General features: G+C 54.4%; 2 protein-coding genes across 2 annotated transcripts in view; both read right to left on the reverse strand.

The window, feature by feature from the left end:
* Positions 1 to 11,150, reverse strand: part of LOC100982559 (NADH-cytochrome b5 reductase 3) — a 31,043-nt gene extending 19,893 nt beyond the window's left edge. The window contains exon 1 of the mRNA XM_034948369.2: positions 10,998 to 11,150. Within this exon, the coding sequence (XP_034804260.1) occupies positions 10,998 to 11,018 (21 nt within the window). The 5' untranslated portion in view covers positions 11,019 to 11,150. The remainder of the gene's footprint in view (positions 1 to 10,997) is intronic.
* ATP5MGL (ATP synthase membrane subunit g like) lies at positions 1,497 to 10,908 on the reverse strand. The gene is given in 3 exon segments (XM_063603347.1): positions 1,497 to 1,801; positions 1,803 to 7,218; positions 8,310 to 10,908. Coding segments are annotated over 2 exon segments (303 nt in total). The 5' UTR covers positions 1,962 to 7,218; positions 8,310 to 10,908; the 3' UTR covers positions 1,497 to 1,657.
* Positions 11,151 to 14,680: the final 3,530 nt, after the last annotated feature.

Genomic DNA, 14,680 nt, shown 5'->3' on the forward strand with positions numbered 1-14,680 from the left:
TTCCACTAAAAATACAAAAAATTAGCTGGATGTGGTGGCGCATGCCTGGAATCCCAGCTACTCAGGAAACTGAGGCAGGAGAAATGCTTGAAGCTAGGAGATGGAGGTTGCAGTGAGCTGAGATCGTGCCATTGCACTCCAGCTTGGGCAACAGGAGTGAAACTCCATCTCAAAAAAAAAAAAAAAAAAGGCCAGGCGCTGTAGCTCACACTTGTAATCTGAGCACTTTGGGAGCCCAAGGCAGGCAGATCACTTGAGGTCAGAAGTTCGAGACCAGCCTGGCCAACATGGTGAAACCCCGTCTCTACCAAAAATACAAAAATTAGCTGGGTGTGGTGGCAGGCTACCCCAGCTACTCAGGAAGCTGGAGCAGGAGAATCATCTGAACCTGGGAGGCGGAGGTAGCAGTGAGCTGAGATTGTGCCACTGCACTCCAGCCTGGGTGACAGAGCGAGACTCTGTCTCAAAAAAAAAAAGGGCAGGGGGACCGGGCATGGTGGCTCACGCCTGTAATCCCAGCACTTTGGGAGGCTAAGGCAGGTGGATCACCTGAGGTCAGGAGTTGGAGACCAGCCTGGACAACATGTAAAAACCGCGTCTCTACCAAAAATACAAAAATTAGCCGGGTATGGTAGCAGGCGTCTGCAATCCCAGCTACTCAGGACACTGAGGCATGAGAATCACTTGAACCTGGGAGGTGGAGGTTGCAGTGAGCCGAGATCATGCCACTTCACTCCAGCCTGGGTGACAGAGCAACAAGACTCCCTCTCAAAAAAAAAAAAAAAAAAAAAAAAACGCAAAAAATTAAAGAACAAAAACTGCTGACAGGCTCCAGGAGCTGAAGGAGGTAGAAGGATCCTCCCCTACACCTCAGAGGGAGCACAGCCCTGCCCTGCGGACACCTGGATCTCAGACTTCTGGCCTCCAGAACTGTAAGAGAATAAGGTTCTGTTGTCTTCAGCTGCCTGGTTTGCAGAAAATTTGTTATGGCAGCCCTGGTAAACTAGTACAGAGGCCAAAGAGCCAGAAGGACTAACTCCAGCATATGGTTTTAGGTTAGCACTGGGCCAGGAAAAAATTGTTACAAAGGACAATACTGAGACAATTGATGAAATCTAGCCAGCCTGGCCAACTCGGTGAAACCCCATCTCCACTAAAACTACAAAAATTAGCTGGGCGTGGTGGCGAATGCCTGTAATCCCAGCTACTTTGGGGGCTGAGGCAGGAGAACTGCTTGAACCCAGGAGGCGGAGGTTGCAGTGAGCCGAGATCATGCCACTGGACTCCAGCCTGGGTGACAAGAGCCAAGACTCCATCTCAAAAAAAAAAAAATTGAATAAGGCTTGTGGATTAGATAATAGTGTTGTACCAATGTTACTTTCCTGTAATTATTCTGTGGTTACGCAAAGGAATGTCCTTGTTCTTAGGAGATACACACTGAAATATTTAGGGGCAAAGGGGCAACTTACTCTTAAATGGTTCAAAATATAGACACAGTTGACCCTTGAACATGGGTTGGAACTGCTTGATTCACTTTTTTTTTGGAATTTCTGACAAATCTTATTTTATTCAGATCGCAGTCTGATCACACCTGGTCCAACAACACTCAAATAATAAATCAAATATAATCAGATGTTAAGACTGGTCTTCAAACATTCTAGCCAATGATGCCACGCTTGCCTATGATCTCTCTGACATAAAACCACGTCGACACCTCAGTGGCCACCAAACCATTCAGCAAAGCTTCCTTAACTGTGAGCTGTTTGAAGCTACCAGTCTGAGCACTACTGACTATTTTTTTTCAGGCTCTGAATAGCTCTAGGGATCTCAGCAGGGGTGGGAGGAACCAGCTCAACCGTGGCGTAGTACCAAAATGCGGCCAATCGAGGCTTCAAGTAAGTCACAGCAGCATTCACCAGTGCTGGGGTCTTCTCCACAAGGTTACGGACAAATGGAGCCATGGTTCTGGGATGGAAAGTCCATCATCCCGAATGGCCAGCTGAAGGTCACCCCCCGGAAGGACCCTGCGTGGTTCACTTATTTATTTATTTGAGATGGAGTCTCACTCTATCACCCAGGCTGGAGTACAGTGGTGTGATCTTGGCTAACTGTGACCTCCGCCTCCCGGGTTCAAGTGATTTTCCTGCCTCAGCCTCCCGAGTAGCTGGGATTACAGGTGAGCACCACCACGTCTGGCTAATTTTTGTACTTTTAGTAGAGACAAGGTTTCGCCATGTTGGCCAGGCTGGTCTTGAACTCCTGACCTCATGATCCACCCACCTCAGCCTCCCAAAGTGCTAGGATTACAGGCGTGAGCCACCGTGCCCGGCCAGGACCCTGTGTGGTTCACTTATACAAGGATCTTCTTCCTCTTCTGTCACCCGAAACAGCAAGACTACCCCCTGCCTCCTCCTCAGCCTTCTCAACGTGAGAACAAGGATGAAGACCTTTATGATGATCCACTTCCTCTTAATGAATAGTAAATATGTTTTCTCTTCCTTATGATTTTTTTTTCTCTTTATTTATTTTTTGAGACGGAGTCTTGCTGTCACCCAGGCTGGACTGCAGTGGCACGGTCTCAGCTCACTGCAACCTCCAACTCCCAGGTTGAAGCAATTCTTCTGTCTCAGCCTCCTGAGTAGCTGGGATTACAGGCGCACGTCACCACTCCTGGCTAATTTTTGTATTTTTAGTAGAGACAGGGCTTCACCATGTTGGCCAGGCTGGTCTTGAAGTCCTGACCTGGTGATCCTCCTGCCTCGGCCTCCCAAAGTGCTGGGGTTACAGGCGTGAGCCACCACGCCCGGCCCCTTATGATTTTTAAAATTAGTTTTCTCTAGCTTACTTTACTGTAAAAATATAGTATATAATACATACAATATACAAATATGTTATTGGTAAGGCTTCTAGTCAATAGTATATTAGTAGGAAAGTTTTGGGGGAACCAGAAGTTATACATGGATTTTCTTTTTTTTTTTCTTTTATTTAAGACAGGTCTGGCCCAGGCTGGAGTGCAGTGGCACGATCTTGGCTCACTCCAACCTCCGCCTTCTGGGCTCCAGCGATTCTCCTGCCTCAACCTCCCAAGTAGCTGGGATTACAGGCGCACGCCACCACACCTGGCTAATTTCTATTTTCTGTTTTGTTTTGTTTTTTTGAGATGGAGTCTGGCTCTCTCACCCAGGCTGGAGTGCAGTGGTGAGATCTCAACTCACAGCAACCTCCACCTCCCGGGTTCAATCGATTCTCGTGCCTCAGCGTCCCAAGTGGGTGGGATTACAGGCGCCCACCACCACACCCAGTTAATTTTTGTATCATTAGTAGAGACGGGTTTTCACCATTTTGGCCAGGCTGGTCTCGAACTTCTGACCTCAGGTGATCTGCCTGCCTCGGCCTCCCAAAGTGCTGGGATTACAGACATGAGCCACTGCGCCTGGCCAATTTTTGTACTTTTAGTAGAGCCGGGGTTTTTTCTCATTGGCCAGGCTGGTCTCATCGAACTCCTGACCTCAAGTGATCCACCCGCCTCAGCCTCCCACAGTGCTGGGATTACAGGCATGAGCCACTGCACCCAGCCTATACGTGGACTGTCAACTATACAGGTCAGCCCCTAACCCCCATGCCATTCAAGGGTCCACTGTATGGATATGCACACATGTAGTATCTAATATATTTAACATACATTAGATATATACTGTATAGAGAGAAATAAAGCAAATGTAGCAAATAATAACATTAGGTACATCTGGGTGAAGAGTACATAAGAGCTCTTTTTTTTTTTTTTTTTTTGAGACAGGGTTTCACTTTGTCACCCAGGCTGGAATGCAGTGGCGTGATCTCAGCTCACTATAGCCTTGACCTCTTGTACCCAAGCAATCCTCCCAGCCCAGTCCCCGAAGTAAATGGGGCTACAGGCACGTACCACCAGGCCTTGGTAATTTTTTTGTATTTTTTGTAGAGATGCGGTTTCACCATGTTGCCCAGGCTAATCTCAAACTTCTGAGCTCAAGCCAACAGCCAGCCTCAGCCTTCCAAGTTCTAGGATTGCAGGTATAAGCCCCCGCGTCCAGCCCATAAATGCTCTTTTACAGTAACTTTGAAATTATTATTTTTTTTGAGATGGAGTCTCGCTCTGTTGCCCAGGCTGGAGCGCAGTGGCACGATCTCAGCTCACTGCAAGCTCTGCCTCCTGGGTTCACGCCATTCTCCTGCCTCAGCCTCCCGAGTAGCTGGGACTACAGGCGTCTGCCACCAAGCCCGGTTAATTTTTGGTATTTTTAGTAGAGACAGGGTTTCACCGCATTAGCCAGGATGGTCTCGATCTCCTGACCTCACGATCCACCCGCCTCAGCCTCCCAAAGTGCTGGGATTACAGGCGTGAGCCACCTCGCCCGGCCAGTAACTTGAAATTATTTCAAAATAAAAAGTGTGTGAAGCCCATACTGGTAGTTCAACTAGAGAGGCTGAGAAGCCAAAGTTCATATAAAACACTGGCTCTCAAGAAAGCTGTTTCAGAGCTTGTTTATACACCCTCCCCATATACCTCCCTGACTGTAGTTCTCCCAGCAAATGTGCATGTGTGTTCTCTTATCATTACCCTACAAGTTCCCTTTTCACCTTGAGTGCCAGGAAGCTGAGAAACAAGTTCCTTGCATGCGTGCAGGCCTCTCTACTTCCTTTGTGGGACCTGCTACGGGCCCCTTGAGGTAGTGTATCATGCAGAACACAGACAAGTGCCTCTGCTCTATTCAGAGCCAGGTAAGATGCTCCTAACCCCTCAAGGCCTAGCCCCATTGCCCCTCCCCTTCTGGAAACACTACCAGGAGTCCCTACTCTCCAACAATTTGAGGAGGGCGCTCTGGTGGAGCCACGTGTCCTGTCTGTAGAAAGCGAGGGCCACTGCCTGGCCTATCTCCTTGAAGAGATGTGAGATGAGATGAGCTGGGGCCCAGGTCACGTAGGGGTCTATAACCTGGGAAGTCCCGGCTCACACACAGGAGCTTTTCCTGCCATCCTCACGGGGCCACTACCAACTGAGAGGAGTGGAATAGCCAAGTGAAGGAAGGGCAGGGTGCTACAACCTCACACCAGGCCTGGCCCCCGCCCCCCCACCCCCCACCCCGCAACGGCCCAGCAGCTCCAAGCTGCCCGGCTACAGTTACAGGTCCTTTGTTGGGCTTAAAACAAAAGGCCTCTCTCCCAGGCAGGGCCTCCATGCCGGGTGCGGCTGAGGCCTCGCTCCATGGGGCCCTTGGTATTTGACCCGTGGGTCTAAAGGAAGGCTGTGGATGCCTAGCCCGCCCCTCACCCATGCCCAGCGCCACCCAGCTGGGGTCTCTGGCCACCACCCATTTAATCAGCATGGCCCAGGTGCTTCACTCATCCCAGGCCTCCTTTAAGGCCCCAGTTGGCAGCTGTGGACTTGGGTCAGAAAGACCAGGGTTTGAGTCCCAGCTAAGGATGGCAGGAGAGTCGCTTCACTTCCCCGGGCCCTACCTGGAGGATGGGGAGGGTGGGGAGGAAGGAGGCACACAGCGGTCAGCGCCCCTGAGCTGGCACTGTTCTGAGTAGGGGCCGCGGGTTTCCTGGGATATTCCCCACCTCAACCCTAGGCTGCGGGCACTGTGATCATCCCAGCACGTGAGGAAACTGAGGCCAGGAAAGGGGAGTGACCTGCCCGGAGTACACCAAAGCCAGCCCTCCAAGCATCGCTCACCACATGACACTGTCATCTGTCCCTCAGATAGATGAAGTGACCTGCCAAGGTCATGTAGCCATTCAGGGTGGGCCGGGAGTGGACTCCCAATGTCCAGCCCAAAGTGCTGCTCTTCCTGAGCCACCTCCCAGGACAGGGGCAGTCTTTCTGCTCCAGTCACAGAGCTCACAGCCCAAATCTGACATCCTGCCTCCCACAGTGAGGCCTGAGCACCTGCCCCCAGCCCCGGGGGTCCGAACCAACAGGCGGCTCCACCCCCTCCTCAAATACCCACCATAGCTCCCCACTGCCTACCTGAAGGCACCCTCTCTATGGCCCCAACTCTGGACTCACCTCCCAGCTCTTTGCTCTTTCAACATCAAGCCCATCTTGCTTCAGGCGTTTGCATATGCTCTCCTCTCTGCCCCAAATGTCCTTGCTCTGCATGCATCCAACCAGCAAACTCCTATTCATTCCTCAGAGCCTAGCTCAAACATCAAATTTTCCCTGATGAGCTCTTCCCTAGCTAACCAGGCCCTTGGTAGACTTTTCACAGCCCCTGGTCCCTTCTGGAAACTCCCTGGAGCAAGTACTATTTCGAGGATTCCTCTGCTATCGACCTCTCCCTCAGTCACAGAAACCACGCCCACGTGGAATAGAGTCTAGGGAAAAAGTTGGCAGAAGTTACATTCACAGGAAATCACCATTGTTGGGGGCCCTGGCAATGAACTTGAATGACATTAGGAGCTGGAGTTGTGCTTGGTGCTCCCTGGAGTTCTGTTTTTCCAGCACAGCTGTCAGTGCACAGCCCAGCTTAAGGCCCCTCCGCGGGCAGCTGGCTTCACGGGCTGCGAGGCACCTTCCCCCATTTCCTCCCTGGCCCTCCCACAGTGGTGCAAGGTGGGAACAACCAGGCTCCCCGTGTGACAATGAGGAGACAAATGTAGCTCAAGGAGGCCCAGGGTGGTGCCTGGTTTCTGATTTTCTGTTGCTTTCCCACTTCCCTCCCTTGCCCTAAACCTAAACCCATGGACGTGAGCCTGGGTGGGCGGTGGGCCAAGAAAAAGACACCCGCGTATTAGTGGCTCCGATAAGTCCCCGAATGCTGGCCTCCAACCCCAGGCCGCCGGCTCCCCACAAGTCTCCAGAAGTGGCCCTGGAGCAGACCCCAGGATCTGTGTCTGTCGTCACCACTGTATCCCCAACACTCCATACAGAAAGCACTCAACAAATATTTGTGGAATGAATTAGTGAAGGGACAACAGGCTCCCACCCTCTCAGTCTTTTTATTTTGCCTAGAAGTTTCCAGAACCAGGACAAGAGCCCAGACTCCTGGATGAGGGCGGGGCACAGCCTGTCCTGTTTGTCAGAAAAGCCCGCTTGTCCTCCAAGAGCACAGGCCTCAGAGGTGGGCTTAGGATCCGGCTCCAGGCTGTTTCCACGCCTGTTCCACACTCAGAGAGGACACACGCAGCTCCCGTGGCTGAGCTGCGAGTCAGGCACTGCTCAGAAGGCTGGGCTCGCTGTGGGCAGCAGATGAGAGTCAGGGACCTTCCTTCCAGTGTCCGCTCCCAACAACAGGGGCTGCCCGGAGCCAGGCGGGCAGCCTCTGCTCACGCCACCTCATTCAGTCCTCAAGGCTGTTCATGACTCCTCCCACTTCAGGTGAGGAAACCAAGCCTCAGGGGACAGACTTGAGCCCGGGGACACCTTCTGGCCACTAAAGAGAAGGGGTGGGCTTTTTATAGGTAAAAGTTCTTATCTGGGGAGGCAGCCACAGGCAGACCATCACCGTCTGTCAGTCATTTAGTCCACAAACCCCAGTGGGCACTAAGGTGGCAGGTCCCATGTGCAATGCGGGGGACACAGGCCAGGAGGCCCCACCCGAGTTCAAGCCAGATGGGGAGACAGACACTGGCAGAGAGGGTGCACCACAGCCAGGAGCAGTGGAGGGGCGAAGGTTTCACCTCCAGAAAGCTAGAGGCCCTGCCAGACTCACACGGTGGGGTGCACTCTCTTCCTACCCACACGGGTTGGAACAGGCTCTGCCCCATCCTCGTCCACAGCACCACCCCCACCCTCACCAGCAGTGGGCCAAGTAAACAGGAAGCAGATGGCTGAGGCCAAGGTCCCACCCCTGTGCCTCCTCAGCTGTGCTGCGTGCACACTTACACACACACACACACACACACACACACACACACCACCTCACCCCAGCCACCTGGGGGCCCAGGGGACAGCTGCCTCCCAGCCCCTGACCTAATGCCCACAAGCCATGCTCTGCCCCACCAGGGAACCCATCACCCGCCTCTCCTTGCCTCTAATAACACAGAGGGGAAGAGGGACACAGGGTGCCAGAGTCCCAGGGAGCCCCCAGCTCATGCACCATAGCTGAGGGGCTGTGTAGCTCTGCTCCCCACACATAGAATGCCCTGCGCAGCTGCCCACCCCTGGAATTCCCCACTGGGACCCTGGCCTCCACTCTGCCCAGGCCAGGTTTGGGGTGGGCAGAGAGAGCTGCCAGGGCCCCCGACCTGGCAGGCCCGGTCCTCCCCACCCAGGTGCCAGCTCCCTGCCCTGGAGCTTAGACAAGCCAGTCGGGTGACTTGCTTACCTGTCCCCTGCCTGCCCGCCAGCGGTCCTGCCAGAATCTGAGCGGCACCTCCCTCCTGGTCCTGTTCTAACCAGGAGGAAGTGGGAGGGAGTGGAGGAAGTTCTGCAGTGGGGGGCTCTGGCTTGGCTGGGAACTGTGGGGGAAGGGAACCCAGGAGAAGGAACAGGTGGACACAGAGCTGGGATCTGGGCCGCAGAGTAAGCATGGGGCTGCCAGGGACAGTAGGAAAGCCCGGCAGACTGTACCTGTCAGCCTGTCAGGGTCGCTGAGCACTCACAGCCGGGCTGGGAGGCAGGGGAACCACAGTTCAGGATGGCAGACCAAGCTCCAATGTTTTCCCAGTGTGGCTGGCAGACTCCAGGGCCAACCCCTGGCCTGGATCCCACAAAGTGTTGGGAGAGGCCTCCCATGGGGCCTGCATGTCTTAGATAAGACACCTAGAGCACCAGGCCCCCAGCCAGCCTCCTCCAGACTGTGGGGAGCCTGTAAGCCAGGAGGCCTGGCTCAGAATGTGCTGGAGACATTCTGGGCCAAGCGAGGATCCCAGCAGCACCCACAAAGGGTAATCCCCACCCACCCTTGGAGAGATGGGGCTGGGCGGGGGAGGGTTGGTGGAGGTCTCCCGACTCCCAGGCAGTGCTCTGCCCCTTACAGAGGACTGCTCAGCCATTCAACAGAAATATATGGAATGAGGCCAAGAACGGCGTTCACACCTGTAATCCCAGCACTTTGAGGAGCTGGGACAGGAGGATCACTTGAGCTCAGTTTGTGGCCAGCCTGGGCAACATAGCAAGACATTGTCTCCGTTAAAAATACAAAAAATTAGGCCAGGCACAGTGGCTCACTCCTGTAATCCCAGCACTTTGGGAGGCTGAGGCAGGTGGATCATCTGAGGTCGGGAGTTCGGGACCAGCTTGGCCAAGATGGCAAAGCCCTGTCTCTACTAAAAGTACAAAAAATAGCCAGGTGTGATGGCGAGTGCCTGTAATCCCAGCTACTTGGGAGGCTGAGGCAGGAGAATTGCTGGAGCCCAGGAAGTGGGGGTTGCAGTGAGCTGAGATCATGCCACTGCACTCCAACCTGGGTGACAGAGAGAGACTCCATCTCAAAAAAAAAAAAAAAAAAAAAAAAAAAACTTAGCCAGGCATATTGGCACGTGCCTGTACTGAGGACACTGAGGTAGAAGGATCACTTGTGCCCAAGAGGTTGAGGCTGCAGTGAGCTATGATCGCGCCACTGCACTACTGTCTGGGTGAGAGACTCTATCTCAAAAAAGAAAAAAGAAATGCATGGAGCAGCCAGGTGCATGGGACGTGGCCATAAATCCAACCACCAGCTGGAAGGTAAGGAACACCACCAAAAACAGCAGGGAAGGGTTGGGTGGAGACCAGGGGAAGCTTTAGAGACACAGGCAGGACATTTCAACAATAAAGGAGGCAGATGCTTTCTAGAGAAAAATGGGACGGGTGTTGCATGGAGGCTGGGGTGATGCCCACAGGTTCACCCTGGCCAAGGTTGCCTGGGGTCTGAACATCCCGAAGTTCTGGGTTGGGCCACACTTTCCTTAGCAAACACCCAAGCCAAGAGGCCTTTTGCCTGGTTCCCCAAGGAGGAGACTCCAGGTCCTCCCCAAGGAGGGAGGACCCAGGTGCCCTCCAAGTGGCAGATGCCAGGCATAGAGGTGGAGGTGGAGGGGCACTGGGCTGATTCCTCCTGTGCCAGCCTCCCCACGCCTAGCGGGTCACAGTTGACAGGAGATCTGCCCTCTGCAGCCGCAGCCTCCACATGTCCACACAGCCTCAAGCCTCCAGCCTCACCATGGTCAACTTTTGAGAAACTGGGGAGACAAGGTGGCCTGGGGGGAAGGGAAGGTGGCTCTAGGCCAGCCCAGGAGTGACAGCAGCAGAGAGGACTTTGAAACCCCATGGAGCAGGCTCCTTCCGGCGGCGGCGTTGTGGGACGGTGGCCAAGACTAGTTTGCATTTCCCCATCTGTGAAATGGGGCAAACAGCACTGACACCACAAAGTGTGAGGTCCCCAGCACAGCCTGCAGGGTCAGTGGGAGCCTGGCCTTGCTGGGAGCCTGACCCACTGAGCATTGGGAGGATGCCCCAGTGTCATCCGGGTTCTGTTCCTTGTTGCTAAACGTGCAAAACCCTCTGACTCAGTGACATCGCACACACACACACGTTCAGTCGCAGTCAGTGACATCGCCCATTCACATACTCCCATACACACACACACACACACCATCACACGTTTCCATGCCCGCCCTTCACACCCACGGTCACACTCACACACACTTTCACTCTCAAGCCATTCACACGCTCGCTCACACACTCACACTCGGCGGCACACACGCTCACAACCACGGGTCCCTCCAGCAGCCAAGGCCCCACGGCGGCCAGGGCAGGGCCCAGGTGCCCCCAGGTGCTGGGCTCTGGCGCGCCGCCGGGCAGGAGGGCTGGGTCCCCGCTGCAGACTGCCAGGGCGTAAGAAGCGGTCACCACGTAGCTCGCCCAGGCCCTTGTGAGGTGGGGTGGGGCGCGGCGGGCTGGGCGGGCGAAGTGGGTGCGGCCGGGTGCGGCCCGGGTCCCGCGTCCCCTCCCGCAGGCCAGCCCGCCCCCTCGCCGCCCGGTCCCAGTCCCTCGCGACGCCCCGCGGCCCCGGCGCCCCCTCCCCGCCTACCGTGCTGAGCTGGGCCCCCATGGTGGCCCCGCGCCGCGCTCGCTCTGCCGCCGCCGCCGCCGCCGAGACCGTCGCGCCTGAGCCCGCGTCACCCCGGAGCAGGGGCGGGGCCGAGGGGCCAGGCGGGCGCGCGGGGCGGGGCGGGCGCGGGGGCGGGGACCGGGTCGCTCCGCCTGCTTCTGCCGGGGCTGGAGACTGGGAACTGGGGATGCGCCCCACTGCGCTCGGAGCTCTCCCGCCGCTGTGCTGCCCCGCGCGGGACGGTGGCCTCTCTGGGCCTCGTTCGCCGCCATAAAGGAAGCAAGATGGCGCCCTCCGGATGGGAGCGAGAATAAGAGGCGGAATCTTCCCCCGGCCTCCGAGACTGCAGGGGCCGGTCCTGCCTGGCCTGGCCTGGGCCTGTGCCTGCAGCTGCTCAGCGCGGCCCTTCCCCGGGCCTTTGAATTTGTAGTTCCCTGGGCAGCACTGTTCCCAGCTGCCTCGGGCCGGGTTAAATGCTGCGGTCTCAGCACGGCCCGCCTGGAGCCTCCTCCCCGGCGGCGCCTCCGCTCCCCAAGCCATTGTCCCACTGTGGAGTGATCTTTGTCCCACTTAGCTGAAGGCCTCCTGCGTGTTTCCCCCACTCCCACCCCATCCCAGTGGACTGTGCGCTCCCGGAAGGCAAGGCCCTGTCTGGTTTGAAGTCCCGTACATCCCCAGAGCCTAGCCACACAGAGCCTAGCATATAGTAGGTGCTCAATAAATACTTTTTTTTTTTTTTTTTTGGTAAAGCAGGGTCTCACTCTTGCCCAGACTGGAATGCAGGAGCCTGATCACAGCTCACTTTAGCCTCAACCTCCCAGGCTCAAGTGTTCTTCCTGCCTCAACCTCCTGAGTAGCTGGGCACGTGCCACCACGTCCGGCTAATTGTTTTTTTTTTTTTTTTTTTTTTTTGAGACGCAGTTTCACTCTTGTTGCCCAGGCTGGTATGCATTGACGCGATCTCGGCTCACCGCAAACTCCGCCTCCAGGGTTCAACAGATCCTCCTGCCTCAGCCTCCCGAAATTACAGGCATGTGCCACCACATCCGGCTAACCAGCTAATTTTTTTTTTTTTTTTTTTTTTTGAGACGGAGTCTCGCCCTGTCCCCCAGGCTGGAATGCAGTGGCGCCATTTCGGCTCACTGCAAGCTCCGCCTCCAGGGTTCACGCCATTCTCAGCCTCCCAAGTAGCTGGCACTACAGGCGCCCCACCGCGCCCGGCTAATTTTTTGTATTTTCAGTAGGGACGGGGTTTCACCGTGTTAGCGAGGATGGTCTCGATCTCCTGACCTCGTGATCCGCCCGCCTCGGCCTTCCAAAGTGCTGGAATTACAGGCGTGAGCCACCGCGCCCAGCCTAATTTTGTATTTTTAGTAGAGACGGCGTTTCAACATGTTGGTGAGGCTGGTCTCGAACTTCCGACCTCAGGTGATTCACCTGCCTCGGCTTCCCAAAGTGCCGGGATTACAGGTGGGAACTACCGCACCCGGCCATTTTTGCATTTTTTTTGTAGAGACGGGTTTCAGTATGTTGCCCAGGCTGGTCCGGAACTCCTGGGTTCAAGCCATCCTCCCACCTTGGCCTCCCAAAGTGCTGGGATTACAAGCGTGAGCCACGGTGAGCAGCCTAAATACTTGTTGAATGGATGAATTTGACAGACAGTGGGCACCTTCTCTGTGTAGGCTCATGCTGGGCCTTAGCGTCATTCTCTCGCCTTGCTCTCCTGGTAGGGTCTTGGACCCAGATGTGAGCTCCTGGTGCTCTGAGGGGATGGGGTGGGCTGTGTGTTCAGGCAACGTGGCACAGACCAGGCAGAGAAAGGGAGAAGCGCCTTGCTGGCAGGGCCTGGAGGTGGAGACAGGTGAACAGAGGCCTGATGGGCAAGGTTAGAGAGGCTGATACAGCCGAGCTGGGGTGCGATGTGACGTTGGGGAGGCAATGTGGAGCCCCGGGTGGAAAGAACTGGAATGTCAAGGAGAATGGCGAGCCCTGCAGGATCTAGGTAGCTGAGGGAGTGACTTACTGGGTTTATTTACCCAGAGAAAAGATCTCGCTCTGATGCCCAGGCTGGAGTGTAGTGATGCAGTCACAGCTCACTGCAGCTCAAGCCATCCTCCCACCACAGCCTCCCGGAGCACTGGGATTACAGGCATGAGCCACCATGCCCGTCTGCCTACCCACCCACCTGACCTACTGTTTTTGTTTGTTTGTTTTATTTTTTTTGTTTGTTTTTTGAAACGGAGTCTTGCTCCGTTGCCAGGCTCACTGCAATCGCGGCTCACTGCAACCTCCAGGGTTCAAGCGAATTCTCCTGCCTCAGCTTCCCTAGTGGCTGGGACTACAGGTGCGTGCCACCATGCCCAGCTAATTATTATTATTATTATTATTATTATATTTTTTGAGACGGAGTTTCGTTCTTGTTGCCCAGGCTGGAGTGCAATGGTGCGATCTCGGCTCGCCGCAACCTCCGCCTCTCAGGTTCAAGTGATTCTCCTACCTTAGCCTCCCGAGTAGCGGGGATTACAGGCATGCACCACCACGTCCAGCTAATTTTGTATTTTTAGGAGAGACAGGGTTTCTCCATGTTGGTCAGGCTGTTCTCGAACTCCTGACCTCAGGTGATCTGCCTGCCTCGGCCTCCCAAAGTGCTGGGATTATAGGCGTGAGCCACCACGCCCGGCATGTCCAACTAATTTTTGTATTTTTAGTAGAGACAGGGTTTCACCATGTTGGCCAGAATGGTCTCGATTTCATGACCTCATGATCCACCCGCCTCTGCTTCCCAAAGTGCTAGGATTACAGGCGTGAGCCATGGTGCCCAGCTCACCTACTGGTTTTAAAGAGGGAACTCTGGGGGCAGTGTGGAGGGAGGGACCTACTGCCATAGAATACAAAAGTAAATCTTGACTTGGGATCAGCTAAGCATTATTTCAATTTTATTTTATTTTATTTATTTTGGTATAACTTTTTGCTGAAAGTATCTTGGATTCATGATGGATCTTTCTGGGTTTTGCCACATATTTTCATGTTAAAGGTTAAATTATTTTTTACGTGCAAGTAATCTGAATAGTTTTACCCCCATGGGAACACTGGTTGTAGAAAGATGACACTACATGGGTTAGGTGTCTTTTTTTAATTGAAAAACTAACAAAAAGAGGAAAAGAAAAACACACAGGCCAGGCGCAGTGGCTCACGCCTGTAATCCCAGCACTTTGAGAGGCTGAGGTGAATGGATCACCTGAGGTCAGGAGTTTGAGACTCAAAAAAAAAAAAAAAAGAAAAGCTAGCCGGGCACAGTGGCTCACACCTGTAATCCCAGCACTTTGGGAGGCCGAGGCGGGTGGATCATGAGGTCAGGAGATCGAGACCATCCTGGCTAACACGGTGAAACCCCATCTCTACTAAAAATACAAAAAAAATTAGCCGGGCATAGTGGTGGATGCCTGTAGTCCCAGCTACTCGGGAGGCTGAGGCAGGAGAATGGCGTGAACCCGGAAGGCGGAGGTTGCAGTGAGCTGAGATTACACCACTGCATTCCAGCCTGGGCCACTGAGAGAGACTCCATCTCAAAAAAAAAAAGAAAGAAAAGAAAAGCTAACAAATTGTCCAGTTGCATATTTCTCTCTCTCTCAAAAAAAAAAAAAAGATGGGGTCACTGGAGA

The sequence above is a fragment of the Pan paniscus genome, chromosome 23 (assembly GCF_029289425.2).
Source record: "Pan paniscus chromosome 23, NHGRI_mPanPan1-v2.0_pri, whole genome shotgun sequence".
NCBI classification, from domain to species: domain Eukaryota; kingdom Metazoa; phylum Chordata; class Mammalia; order Primates; family Hominidae; genus Pan; species Pan paniscus.